The following is a 13,599-nucleotide window of genomic DNA, read 5'->3' as shown; positions in this document are numbered from 1 at the left end:
ATTGTGGCGAGTTATTTTCATTCCTGTAAGATGGGAAGAGCTTGCCTTGTGCTACTTTTTCCTTGAAAACAACAACAACATTAGCTCCGGGCAGGCAAACGTCATCCTCTAAAGAGGCACAACGATGAAGATCCCCCCCCCACCCAATTTGGTTTGTGACAGACACAGCGTGACCTATACAATGATAGACACAGAGAAGATGAACCGACATGAAGCTCATTGCTGTGTATATATTTGCGCGATCTAACCTAAAAAAACTATGTTTTGTATGAAGCTCGTGTAAGTGGGTTGGCGGATTGACTCGACTGGGATGGGCCCAGACGCCAGCCACCAACCTGTGTCTGATCAGGCCCAATGTGGAACGACTGCAGAGTCTTGACCAGGAAGTTTTGGACATCGGACCATGGGTAGATGCTGTTGGAGCCGTCCAGCACGAAGACAATGTCCATGTAGGAGCCGCATTCTGGGGAGAGGGACAAATAGTGGGAAAGGGTCATTCACAGTACAACTTGCTGACCTGCCCACACTGGACATCTCTGAAATATAGCTTCATTGCTCATCGGATTCTGATTCTCAGCCGATATCATGCAAACCCTCTATGTGAGCATGTATGGCCACTGCTGCTGCAGTTTTAAACCCATTATTCAGACAGCAAAGCCAAAGTTGGATTAGCAGCGCCGTAGTGGTTATAGCACTGCGTTGTAAACCCAGTGGCCTAAGTTCAATTCCGAGGCGTGGCTAACATCAGCGTTGGGCGAGATCCAAACCGGCTGCATCTCCAGCGCTTTCACCAATCAACGCCGACCAGCATGACGAGGTACTGACAAACAGTGCACGTGACCGACGTGGCGTGGGAAGGCCTTCATCTAGCAGTGGATTAATATGGAGATATCAATTATTATGATGATTAAGGCCATCCACACATTCAAACAAGATTCGGGTAGCTCTCATCTCTCTTGGTGGTCCTGAGCTAGAGATGGAATTCATAATACAATCAGTGTGCTTTGAGATTTAGATGCCGTAAAAGTTCAAAAATAGAATGCGTATTCTACCAATCCAAAAGAGATGATGCGCTGCATCAACCTCCAACCAGGATTTGAGCGCCTGACTTCTGTTTGAGAGATGCGCACGGTGCCACAATACCACGACCTCTCGTGCCTGCAGAGGGTCAGATAGACCCATTAACGCACAATATAAAGGTGCGATTCAGCACACGAATTGTGCAGCTTTTGAATCAATATCAATTGACGAATCGTTACAGCCCTTGTGCTAAACGCTGAATACGGACGCAGCTGAGAAGTCAGCAAGTGTGGTGTCAGAGGCTGTTGTTCCTACTTTGAAGCGTGGGCGCATACGACTCGGAGACGTTGAAGCCGGAGTCGACATTGCTGCAGATTCCGGGGGCAAAGTAGGAGCTGCCGCACTCCTGGGCCCAGAGCGGAGCGCACACCTGCACACGCACGGCGGGGCAGGGAGGAGCGGGCCAGGGCATCACTCTGGCCGTGATGCTCTGCGGCGAGGCGATGGTCCGGCGGCTGGGCAGGGCGGCCCTCTCATCAGCCGCTCGTGCATGCCCCCATGCCAAATCAACTCATCGAGCATAGACTTGAGAACCCGGTATGATCTCAGCTGGCTGAAACCCAGATTCAAACCCACGATCACAGTGCTACCGGCCCATTGCTTGTATTTGTTGTTCTTTTTAGTGGGTTTTTTTGTATTTAAGAAATTGTTATTATTTATTCTGTTTGCATGTACTGATTGTTTATGTGGTTGCCTTGTATAACATCTTGAAACTCATATTTATAAGATGTATACATTCATATTATTGTTCAGTGTTTTTCCCCTAAAGAATGAGATTGAATCAATACTGACTACCCCAGATTCGAAATCAGCATCTCAGTGGTAACCTGCCCAGTGTCGTGGCCCCTGAACCAACCATCCACATCCCCAGCGGCATTCTGGTCACAGTGGCACAGGCTCGCAACCGTGCAAAGTGCGGCGAGCGTGTGGACGTACGGTGAAGCTCCCTGGATCTGGCCCCGGCGCGAGATTCATTCCCAGGTTCATGTTTTCCTTCACCTCCGTGACAGATGGCACGGACACCACCTCTGCACCACACAAAATACAAAGTTCGCACGTAAAGCATCCTGTCGGAGCAAGTGCTGTTTGCGAGCACTTATGAAGGCCGGCACAACACACGAGGAGTTGGTTGGTAAGCACCACGCCCGGCCGCCTTCGTCTCCCCGGTGCCGATGTTTACACACCTCACCAGGTACTCATTTGAGGCTGAGTCGACTCAGGGGTGGCCCATGACCCATTCAGATAATCGTCACTGGTGTTGGCCGTGAGCAGAAATCGAACCCGGGTGGCTGTGTTCGTAGAACAGCACACTAACCACTGCACTACTACTCCCCACACACGCACACACGCGTACGCAGAAGGCCCTTCGTACCACGAGTTTATCCACCGTGCGAAAGTCTCGTGCTTGAGGCAGGCAGGTCGCCTCCACTTCAAAGCACTGAGAATTGAGTGTAGTTAAAGCGAAGATGTAATAATCCATCCTGAGAGATGATGATTAGGTTATTAAGTCTGGCCCTCAGTGGGACTAGTGCTGCTTTCTATGACACAATACCCCGGGCCATGCTGGGCTGTTCCACGGGCGGCTCCGTGGGACTCGGTCCTTCCCACTCGGCCCCCTCCCCTTGAGCCCCTTGCCCTCCTCCTTCTCTTCTCCCTCCACCACCGTTGGAAGGAAGTGAACGTACACTGCTTTATTTTAGCAAGGTTTATCACGTGATTGGATTAGCCTGCGCTTTCCCAATCTAAAAATCTATTATTTTCTAAACAAAGGCACAACCCTGAACTCCTGAAGCCGACCTAAGGCACCATATACCCATTGATCTCGTGTCTCTCTACCATGCTGACCCCGTGACCTCAAACCCATTTAAAGGCGATCCGTCTAAAGGCGCATAGCTCCCTTAACTGAGTGAACTGCTAAACCCATGAGAAATGGGCCACGTGGGGTGGAGAAAACCGGGTTTGCTAAGTGGGGCAGACACAGCAACTCGGGCGGATGCCACTCGCCCCGGGTTTGTGATCCAGGACAGGGCCTACTTTTAAAGTGGTCGTGGGAGAACAGCATGGGTCTCCACTCAAGACATTGCACGTGGAGCTGCACCAGGCTCACGTCTTCATGCCCATGCCCACCCCTCTCCAAAAGTGGCTAAAGCCAGCAGCAAAAATAGCAACACAACCGACAATCATAAAGCAAACTGAAATAAATTGCTCCAGGTCATAACACTGTATATGCAGCAGCCAAGATTGGCAATATTGGCAGATGCCTAGATTTCCCCTGATTATAATTACATATAATGCGTTGTGGTAAGTTGTTGAATGTTAAACAAGGGGTAATTAAATTATGCAATTTGGAAAACAAATTAAACGATGATTATTTTAATCGAAAAAGCAAAGTAAATATTTAGATTCCGTACGTCCCTTGCATTCATATTTTGTTGGTGCTGTTGTATTTTTCTTGAACGAGCTCGCCAAAAATATATCAGTCCTATCTGTTTTTTGGTTTCGAACGTTCTTTCGGGAGAACATTCCCTTAACGAGTAGCATGAAGAGCAGGAACGATCTGAGAATATACATGGCCTGAGCCCCCTCAGCCCGAAGTGCCAAGATCAGATAGCCTGAACCCCACCATCGCACGCAACCTTCTCTCTCTCTCTTGTTGCTGCACTGAGGCCAGGGATGCACGGTATATCATTCCCTGCTCCCTCTCTCCAGACTCGACAGAGAATCCCGCGGGAATCTGTTACACTGCCTCAGAACCAGCTCGATTATCCGGAAGGAAACGCAAAGGCCAAGCGAGCTTCTCCTCTGCTCAGCAAATTCTCTTTCCGCCAAAATCCCCCCCCCCCCCGCCCAACTCCTCTTTTGCATTCTGGAAAAATGTAAAAAGCAAAGAGGCAGGGAGGTGTTGAAACAAATGCTTCACGCAAGGGATGCTTTCGCTGTGTCAACAACAGATTCCTGCCGTTCGCATCCAGCCCTCGTAGCAGCATAGTTGCGGTCCACAAATCAACATACATAATATCCAACATTGCTAACGTATACATTTACTAGGATCACAGTGACCTAACATTTGGGAAATGGCTGTTAAAACGCCTGCGTCTTCTGCGACCAAGAGTTTCTCACCAAATAAACGTGGATCACATTATCCGCTTCCTAACTTCCTCGTTATTTGTAGTTGCGCTATGGAGCCTTTGTTTGCGTTCCACGATGGCATCCCTCCAAACAGCTCGCTGAACTCCCTTGGAAAGCATCCATCAGCCCATTCCGGATGGATTATAGGTTCTTTACCACGTCCAATATTAGCCTGTTTTTTTTTTTTAGATCCAAGTAGAAGGGGAAATTTACAGAGAGGTAGAGAAAAAATATCGGCCGTTGGTGTTTGAAAGCTCTCTTCACCAAATGTGGTCTACGATGGTAAACTGATGAATCCAAGCTGACAGAAATATCCTTGAAATAACAATAATTGTTAACTGTATGTACGCAGGAAAGTAATGCTATGTCTTTAAACTGATTTTCTGCAGGGTCCTGCATTGACATGTTTGGGCAATACCATTATGATAACAATTCAATTAGCAACGTGCACAATATTTAACAGACATTAACTGCCGTGACTCTGAGGCGCGGAACCATTAATGAGTGTTTGGTATTTGGAAGGAAACCAGAGTTGACAGAGAAAAACCATGCTAATGGGCGGTAACAGTCAAAGCTCCACAGAGATCGGTTCAACATGCAGACTCAATTCAGTGAGTGAACAGAATCTATTTCCTGACCACGCCCATTGCTTTACTTCCATCGATTTGCACCTCGCGGTCCTCGCCGCTTTATTAAACATGTGCTCTGCTCAGATATCTCCCTCACCCGCATCTGGCGTAGGAAATCGGCAAATCTTACCACTGGGCCCTGTCGCCTCTCAACGTTAGTGCAGAGGCTTTGCCGCCATCCGTGATGTTATCACTGCTCAAAATCTCATAAAAATGGGTTGATTTAATTGCCGATGGAAGCAATGCGTGCTTGGGACCAGGGCGGATTTTACGCAGGGGAGTCCTACAAATATATAAAGATATGCTTTATAATGGTTCAAATGCAATATTGTAGGACAATGATACATTCTATGATGCAATTTGGTAATTAAAGTCAGATATCATCACTGACATATGTGTATTTCCACCAATTATGCCGCAAAATTGTAAAAGTTATGTTTGATTTAGTATTACAACGCATGTATCACATTTAAAAACCGAAATCACCAATGTGAATATCAATGCAGCGTTTGGCATTGGGTATGGGTGGTGGTGAAACCGTCAAAGGCAGGGAATTAAATCTACAAAGAAGGCCCCCCCCCCCAGAACTACGCACAACCTCTCTATGCCGGTCCACCGACCTTCCTTGGGGCCATCCTCCTTCTTTAAACCGAGTGGCCACGTCTCGCCGGGCGCGACCATCAACGGTCACCCCCCTCCCCCGCCCCCCACTGGGGTGGCATCGCTGTTGACGTTCGCCCTTCGCGGGGTTGCCCTGGTTGCCGGTGCCAAATTTCAAACGCTTCCCTGCGCTAGACAAAACTTCCCCGCCGCTGGGAGGGCCGGGCGTTTTCTCGCCGCTTTCGCGCGGTCCCGGGCGGCCCTCGCGTCATTGCGCGACTCACTCTCCAAGCCCAGCTTCTCGCAGCTGGAGTTGGTGACCTCCGACCCGAGTCCCAAGGGGCATCTGTACACGTCGCCCGGCCGCGTGCCCGCGGAGCCTTTCCATGGTGCCCCCACGAGCAGCCTGCAAAAAATAAGAGGTGGGAGATGGTGAAGGAAAAAACCCCCATCATGTGTCTCACGGAGCATTTTATTTGCTTTGGTTTTGTTTTGCACGCGCGTGTGTTTTTATTTTCTCTACTGTGCATCGTGAAAACAAGTTCTTTATTTACCCAGGATGACTTCACTTGGCTAAAGACTCTTTTAAGATGGTCCTGATTATATTCTTAGTTTTTTCGGTAAAGTCACGTTGAAGGGAAACAACAAAATAATAAAATATTTTTTTATTGTTTTATATATATTTTATTATTTTGTTGTTTCCCTTCAACGTGACTTTACCGAAAAAACTATGAATATGAATTACTGCAGTCACGAAAGCTTTAAATCAAAATGGTACTGATTATTTGGATGTTTGACCAAGTTTCTGTATTTTGGGGATTTTTTTAGCACGGTCGGACAATTAAGTCGTTGAAGAATACCCACTGTTACAAGGAGAAAACACGCACACGATGTACAGATAGGGCAGCAATCTACTTGCTGTACCGTCTCCTTAAGAAGACCTACTTGCTATACCGTCTCCTTAAGAAGACCTACTTGCTATACCGCCTCCTTAAGAAGACCTACTTGCTATACCGCCTCCTTAAGAAGACCTACTTGCTATACCATCTCCTTAAGAAGACCTACTTGCTATACCGTCTCCTTAAGAAGAGCTACCTGCCCTGCATATGGGTGTCTTTGTTGCAGTAGCCAAGTGGTTCAGGGATCAGAGCACTGAGTTAACACCACTGAAATCCTGGGTTCGAATCCAGGTTCTCATGTGAAGTGAGTTGATCGTCTCAGCCTGCTTCACATTGACGATATTTGTAAATAAAATATCATTATCAAACACAGTTTTCCCATATTCGTTGGTTCTTTCGGTAAAGTCACGTAGATAGAAAATTAATAGATCACAACGTTTCGATCGCAACACAAGCAACCGTCTTCAGGCGAGAGAGAGAAAACTACTCTCTCACCTGCTCTCTCACCTAAAGAGGGTCGCTTGTGTTGCGATCGAAACGTCGTGATCTATTAATTTTCTACCTACGTGACTTTACCGACAGAACCAAAGAGTATGGATGCCTGCAGTCACGAAAGCTTCAAATCAAGATAGTTTTTTCACTTAATTTATCTTATTCAGCTCTGAGACTAAAATGTTTTTGTTTGATTGACACGGGACGAAATTTTGGCAGGACATTAAAAGGTGTTCTCTGGGTGCGGAGGCTTCCAGTAGCGATTTCAGAAGCAGTTCTTTGATGTCATTTTCCTGGGGCTGTTATCTTACACAGGGTGATACTCTACTCGCTGCATGTAAATGTGTTCATCTCAAGATATAACGTCAACAGCACAAGTAGAATATAATTGTGGCAATGGACATTTTAAAGAGATGTAAAGCATCTCAGTGCGATCCACCAACTCTTACCCCACCTCACCAGACTAGAGGCATGTGCAACTATATACAGCTTAATCGGCTCAGAATATAGGAACCGTGTACGACCCTTCAGCATCTTATGAAACTCTGACAGTTGTTAATAAGACAATAAAGTGCGATTCGTTTAAATAGTAGATGAAAAGTGTTTATATTTTAATTGTTACACGATGGCTTCAATAGTGCAGCAGGTAGTCACCACGAGATGCTTCTGCAACGCGCACGCACTGTCGCCACTTAAAGCGTCAACGTTTTGCGGTGGCTTCCCGGATTACCCCATTCGCCGCAACTCAAAACCGAGCCCCGTTTGTCCTTGCTCTCTGGGTTTGGCAGGAACGATCGCGCGTGTGTTTGTACGACGTCTCTGGGGGTTTGAATTGAATTTTTTTTTGTTCTAAGCGAAAGGAGAACGACAGCCAATTTCTGCCCACGGCTGCGAGTGTGAAATACTGCCGCTGCCGCCGCTTGCCACCGCCGCTGCCACCGCTGCCGCCGCTGCCGCCGACCGTCTATGGGACAGCTCGGTGAGGTCGGCCTTCTGTACTCAGCGATGTTGCCAAGTCAGCAAGTAAAATCCGCAGGGCTTGGATACTTGCACAACAAAGACCAACATTTTATTGTGTGTGTGTGTGTTTTTTTAAACATTGCGACGTTTTGGAAGAGGAACAATACTCCAAGTCTCTCTCTCTTACTCCTCATGCCTCAGTGCTGAATATGCATGCCCTTTCCATGATCTTTCATTAAAGGACAGGGATCTGACAATGACCTTGCATGGTTCAGTCATGCGGACGAAACATTAGACAATTGTAGTATACGCCTGTAGTGTGGGACTTGGGAGGCAAGAGTTCACGTAGATTTGGATCATGGAGATTTGTGAAACTGGGCTGTGAAGTACAGCAAGTGGATTTGCGAGCCCACCTGTGCAGAACGTTCACGTTATTCCGTCACATGTTGGGTTTTCTGCAGATACTCTGGATAAAACCACGTAGTTTTCTCCCACGTGCAGAATGCTTTTTAATGAAATTAGTCAAATATTCCAATGTAGGACTGTCCGAAAAAATGGTTTTGGACTCGGTAAGGTGTTCCTGGTTAAATAGATTAAAAAATTATTATTTTATCAGCATCGGTGTTCATTGTTGTCATGAATCGAGTAGAAATATGAACTACAGATTTTACTCGCATGCAGGAACACAAGCAAAATACTGCGCGCACCCAAGAAAAATTCACGTTAAACTGTGTTATGGTGTGTGGAAACTAAACGCACAGTTAACAGTCCGCATACTCGCGGCTAACACATCAAACGGGACTATCAAAACTGCAGGGACAAACCCCCCCCACAATTTACGCGCCAACGTTGTGCGTAATCACGCGCATGACTGGGGTTCACCTTCATGGAAACAAGTTCACTTGTTCACGCCGACTTCAAAGGCGTGGAGGAAGAAAAAAAACAACGGAGAGAAATCATCGCAGGCACCAGGCTCCTGACTTAAGTCATGCGGTAAACGAGACAGCAACGGATCGAGAGCCCAACAACACCCCCCCCCACTCCCCCTGCGGAGTCCACCGCCCGCGTGTCGACAGCGGCAACAAGGAGCGGTCTTCATTCTCCGTGAGCGTGGGGTGGCTGCCGCTGCCCCCCCCCCCTCCCCCCATCGCGTTGGCCACGAGGCCCGGGGCGAGCGCGAGGCTGTGGAGGTCTTCACGCATGGGTTCAGTTTTAGCGCACGGACGGACGGCGGCAGCGACGTGCCCCATCTATATTAATGGGCACGGGCGTGCCAAAAGACACACGCGCGCCCTGTTGCACCTTCTCCCTGAGCCCGCTGTAGTAACATTTTAATAGATGGCAGTGCGGCTGAGCACAGGCCCAAAAGGCTAAACGGCCAGCATCAAACAGCACGAATGATGGTGTGACAGATGAGAGCTTACGCGCACACAATGGTTTGAGCAAAACAGCAAAGCACTTGGTGACGGTCGGAGGGGATACCAAAGTGGAGCCGTGCAATTATACAATGTATTCATCGTTGCATCGCTTCTATAATCGGTTACATTTTTACATCCATATAGGTGGGGACCACTCTCTCTATAGGATAAACAATGCGGAATTCTCACAAAACGGTAGACATTTTAATCACCCTAGAAGTATGATGAACCGAGTAAACCCTGCTTGAGATTTGACAATGTGAGCTTGCGGCAAAACCGCGGTGCCCAGCGAAAGGAAGCGAAAGCGAATTGCAGTACCATCAATGACCTCTTGTCCTGGTGATCAATAGCCCAATGTTCTGCCGAGGCAGCTTCACAGTGAATAATGTCACGTACCAAGCTCTTGTTATTAAATGCCTCAAGGCCAACACTGAAATCGCTTGCATTGCCTCCTTCGCTGTGGAATAAAAAAAAAAAAACCTCCCTCTGCGGTATTTATCCACAAGGCAGCCAGCTCAAAGTGAACTGAAACCAACACTCGACCAGCAGCAGTGAGCATTACAATGAGGACAGAGTCAATGAGAGCACACAAAGGGAGTCACAGACCAATCCCCCTCAGTTTTCACCGTGATCCCTGCCCAAGCGAGCATCTTCGCCTCATCGAAAGCGAGCAGTAATCACGTAAGAAATTTCGGCTGTGATGTTTCGAGTAATGGCCCTTGATCAGCGCGGAGAGTAGAAAAATTGACTGGCACGTACGTTTCAGTAATTCGTGCCTTATGAACTTTGATGAAAGTTCACATGCATAGTCTGAATGGACATATGAACAGTTTTTTTTCCAAAAACAAACATGAAGTAGCAAACAAACCATTAAAGAGAAAAATGTGGACGTGCCAATTTATGCAAGTACAAATATGTACAGTATAGTATTATATTTAGATGCCAGAACTGCGTCATGGGAAGGCAGACAACTGGGACCGGTAAGGGAATGTCATAATAAAGTAAATCCTGTTGTTGTGCTTGGTAATTCTTCTTATTTAGAGAGGCAACATGCGTGGTTAAAATAACCAAGGCAAAATTAATGAGCCAGTGCATGGCTCCCGAAGCGGCTGGCTACAAGTCTGAGATGCTGCCAGCAAACATCCGAAGCGGGGGGGGGGGGAAGCTGACTTATGTCGCAATCCAAACCACATCGTCTCCTACGTTGAGACAATTCAGCAATTAATAGCAGGGCTGTCGGAGTCGAGTGGGGGCTTACCAGTTTTTGCCAGAGGCGTAGTGCTGTTGGACACTGAAGCCAAACTGCGCTTCCTCGGGCCCACGGAAAACCGTCGGCCTCTTGGTGTCGAGATTGAAGGCACGGGAGGGCATCCACGGGCCTGCATTTGATTTGAGGGCGCGCGATGACAGAGAGACGCGGGGGGTTGGGAACAGACAGCCAGCGGGGGGGGGGGGGGGGGAGTAGTTAGAAATTCCGTCAGGCAGCACAGAAGCAAATGCTCCTCCAGTGCTCGCGAGACGCCTGGCTGCCTCATATGGTGGCACGAGCCAGCGGGCAGCTGCCGGTACAATTGTAAACCCTTGTTCGTCTGAGCGGTCACAAGTAGCCATTGAGTGTGCATCGCCAGGGAGATGGGGATGGGATGTTCTTGCGGAACCTAATTAACAGCTGCGGACACCCATGTGCACTCCAACACTTATTTGTCGTAACCATGAGCACCACTTTCAGGGAAAAGATGTTTCATATAAATGGGATCAGTGCACAAAGCCATATTTCATCGTACGTACATAACTCAAATGCTTGTTTTGCTAGGTTTTTCTTTTTGCTCCAAACATCTGCTGATAATTTAATTCAGGACTCCTCGGCGGATGTACGACGGCCTAAGCCTTGACATTGTGCAAACATCTTCACATGACTAAGGGCAGCGTGAAGGCGGAAAAAGAATCCTTGAGAGAAATTACTAAAACAAATTGTATACCCCCACTGCCAGACATCTCCAAACAATGTCTATTATTGCACGGGAAGCAGACGGGACCCGACTGTATCAAAATTTCCCAAGTGGGGCATGAAAAGTGGTGGCTGGGGACCAGAACAAAAAGGAAACGAGTCTCTGACTCAAGTTTCTAGGCTCGAATTCAAGCCGAGGGCCCCCGGCATCGTCGCAAAGCGGCGTCGCTCTCGTTTGAGCCACAGGTCCCCACAACACGTACAGCCCCGCCCGTTGTCGATCCACCGCCCAGCGAAGACCTCACCCCGCACGCCATGGGTGTTGCTTGGTCATACTTTGCCCCACGCTCGTCAGTGCAGGTTTGTGAAGTGGCGCGGGGGGTTACTTCGGACCAGCTCAGATATCATTCGCCACTGATGTCAGCCGTGAAATCGAAGTCAAGTCGCCGGGTCCATAGCACGGTGCTCTAACTACGCCACGGACACGCCGATACAACGCAAGCGGACAGAAAATAATAAAAATTCACGTGGACGAGTGGTCACCCCTGTGTGTGTCCTGGTTCTAAATAATTAGACAACTAAGCCGATTACTGTAATTGACAAAAAAATTGCAAGCAACTACGTTTTTGGCAGGCACTCCCAAACCCTGCCTCCTGAAAGCCAGAAGCCCATTCACGAGTCATGCCCACCACGACGCCGAGAATGTCACCAAGCGACGCCCATCACCTCCCATTCAGAGGCATGCATAGGAACAGGGGTGATACTTTATTTTTCAAGTCTTTCCTTGATATCAGATCCGTTGAGTAATGGAATCAATAATCGTAATCGGTCATCATTAGACCTCCTTTGCCAGTACCAAAATATAATAATAGGGGTTTTCCCCTTTTTTCTGGCAACAAAACTGAAACCTTTTTACGAGGATTCATGACTGCATTAACCACAATACCGGCAGTCAAAATGCAAACAAAAAACATACTATGATAATATATGCATTGTCCTTGAAACTGATTGGTCCACACCAAGGGACGGCTTTCTTTTGAGCCTCGACTCAATTGGTGCTCGACCAGATGACACCAAAAAGCATTCACAGCAACGCAATAAATCAAAACATGGTGGAGGCATACATTCGAACCCCAAAATTTAACAAGTGTTTTGTTATTATATTTTTAGCTCTTTCGGTAAAGTCACGTTGAAGGTAAACAATAAAATAATAAAATATATAAAACAATAAAAATTCTCACGTTTCGACCATAACACAAACGGTCGTCATCAGGTGTGTCGGTTTGCATTAATTTATGTATTTTTAAACGGTGTATTCATTCATTTATTTATAAAAAAAAACGTCAGCACCACGCGCAGCGATTTGGCAGTTTATTTAGAAGGACGAGTCCATCTATGTTCTGAAAAGAGGAGGGGGGAGACGAAAAATTAATGTATGCTGTCTGAAAGCCACTGTAAGCGTGAACAATCAATTAAGACCTGAAATGGTTAATCAACTCTTTCCAATGATTGCTAACGTGACTTTACCGAAAGAGCTAAGAATATGAATTACTGCAGTCACGAAAGCTTTAAATCAAGTGTTTTGTTATGAATATAAATAAAATTGAATGCTGTATTAATTATTTCTATCAGTCAACCACAGCATTTTGAAAGCTGTACAAATATTTGCTCCATGTGGGAAAAGGAATTTTTGCGCCATAATTCAGTTTGGAACATGAAGTACTAAAACATATCCAAGAAAATCTAACCTCGACTCAAGCATTTTTCTGCATATCTCCCCTTTCCTTACCAACACACATCTAGCATTAGCACAATGAGTGTCAGAATTGTAATCATCACTTTCTTAACCACTGGCATAACTACAGGTGTATTAATTCACCACCACCATGAATGTATCAGTTGTTGCAATTGATGTTTGCAAACCATTAAAACATTATTTTGTTAAACGTTGTGGTGAATCTAGCAGCCTCTGGTGGATGGAGGGTTCATAAAAACCCAGAACTGTACATGCTGCATAACAAATAAAATACAAATTCACCTCAGCTCACATGTCAGAGTTTCTTTTCAATTTCCTTACCAGATGATTTACAATCTAATATTTAGTCTTTAAAAAAAAACTTCGGGTGATTCATGACACAACTCTTTCTGAGAACTACTTTGTTTTGTGTTGCATCATGCGTTCCTAAACAGACAAATTAGAGGTGACTATTGAAAATAGTTTATTAATAGTTTTCAGCCTTCCTCAACCATTGCAAGATGAAGGCTTATGCTTAACACCATACTTCACCAGAGTAGCCGGTGGTCAGTGTAGATTGGTGAAGGCACAGGGCACCATGACCGGCTCAGATATCGCTCACCACTCATGTTAGCCACGACCAGCAACCAAACTCGGGGTCACTACATTCAGGTCGGTAACCCCTGTGCCAAAAAAAGGAAACACGCCC

The 13,599-nt window shown here is 46.8% G+C and overlaps 1 protein-coding gene across 3 annotated transcripts in view; it reads right to left on the bottom strand.

Moving 5' to 3' along the window:
• Positions 1-13,599, bottom strand: part of LOC116941956 (integrin alpha-10-like) — a 67,550-nt gene that overhangs the window by 32,414 nt on the left and 21,537 nt on the right. For all 3 annotated transcript variants that reach the window (XM_076066840.1, XM_076066841.1, XM_032953386.2), the window contains exons 2-6: positions 10,466-10,586; positions 5,723-5,844; positions 2,017-2,108; positions 1,336-1,450; positions 336-463 (exon numbers count right to left, since the gene is read on the bottom strand). In XM_076066840.1, the coding sequence (XP_075922955.1) occupies positions 336-463; positions 1,336-1,450; positions 2,017-2,108; positions 5,723-5,844; positions 10,466-10,586 (578 nt within the window). The remainder of the gene's footprint in view (positions 1-335; positions 464-1,335; positions 1,451-2,016; positions 2,109-5,722; positions 5,845-10,465; positions 10,587-13,599) is intronic.

Source organism: Petromyzon marinus, chromosome 13 (assembly GCF_048934315.1).
Source record: "Petromyzon marinus isolate PM22_M1 ecotype Great Lakes invasive population chromosome 13, UKy_Petmar_22M1.pri1.0, whole genome shotgun sequence".
NCBI classification, from domain to species: Eukaryota; Metazoa; Chordata; class Hyperoartia; order Petromyzontiformes; family Petromyzontidae; genus Petromyzon; species Petromyzon marinus.
Note: the sequence above shows the minus strand (reverse complement) of the source record. Positions and strands in the feature narration are given on the sequence as shown.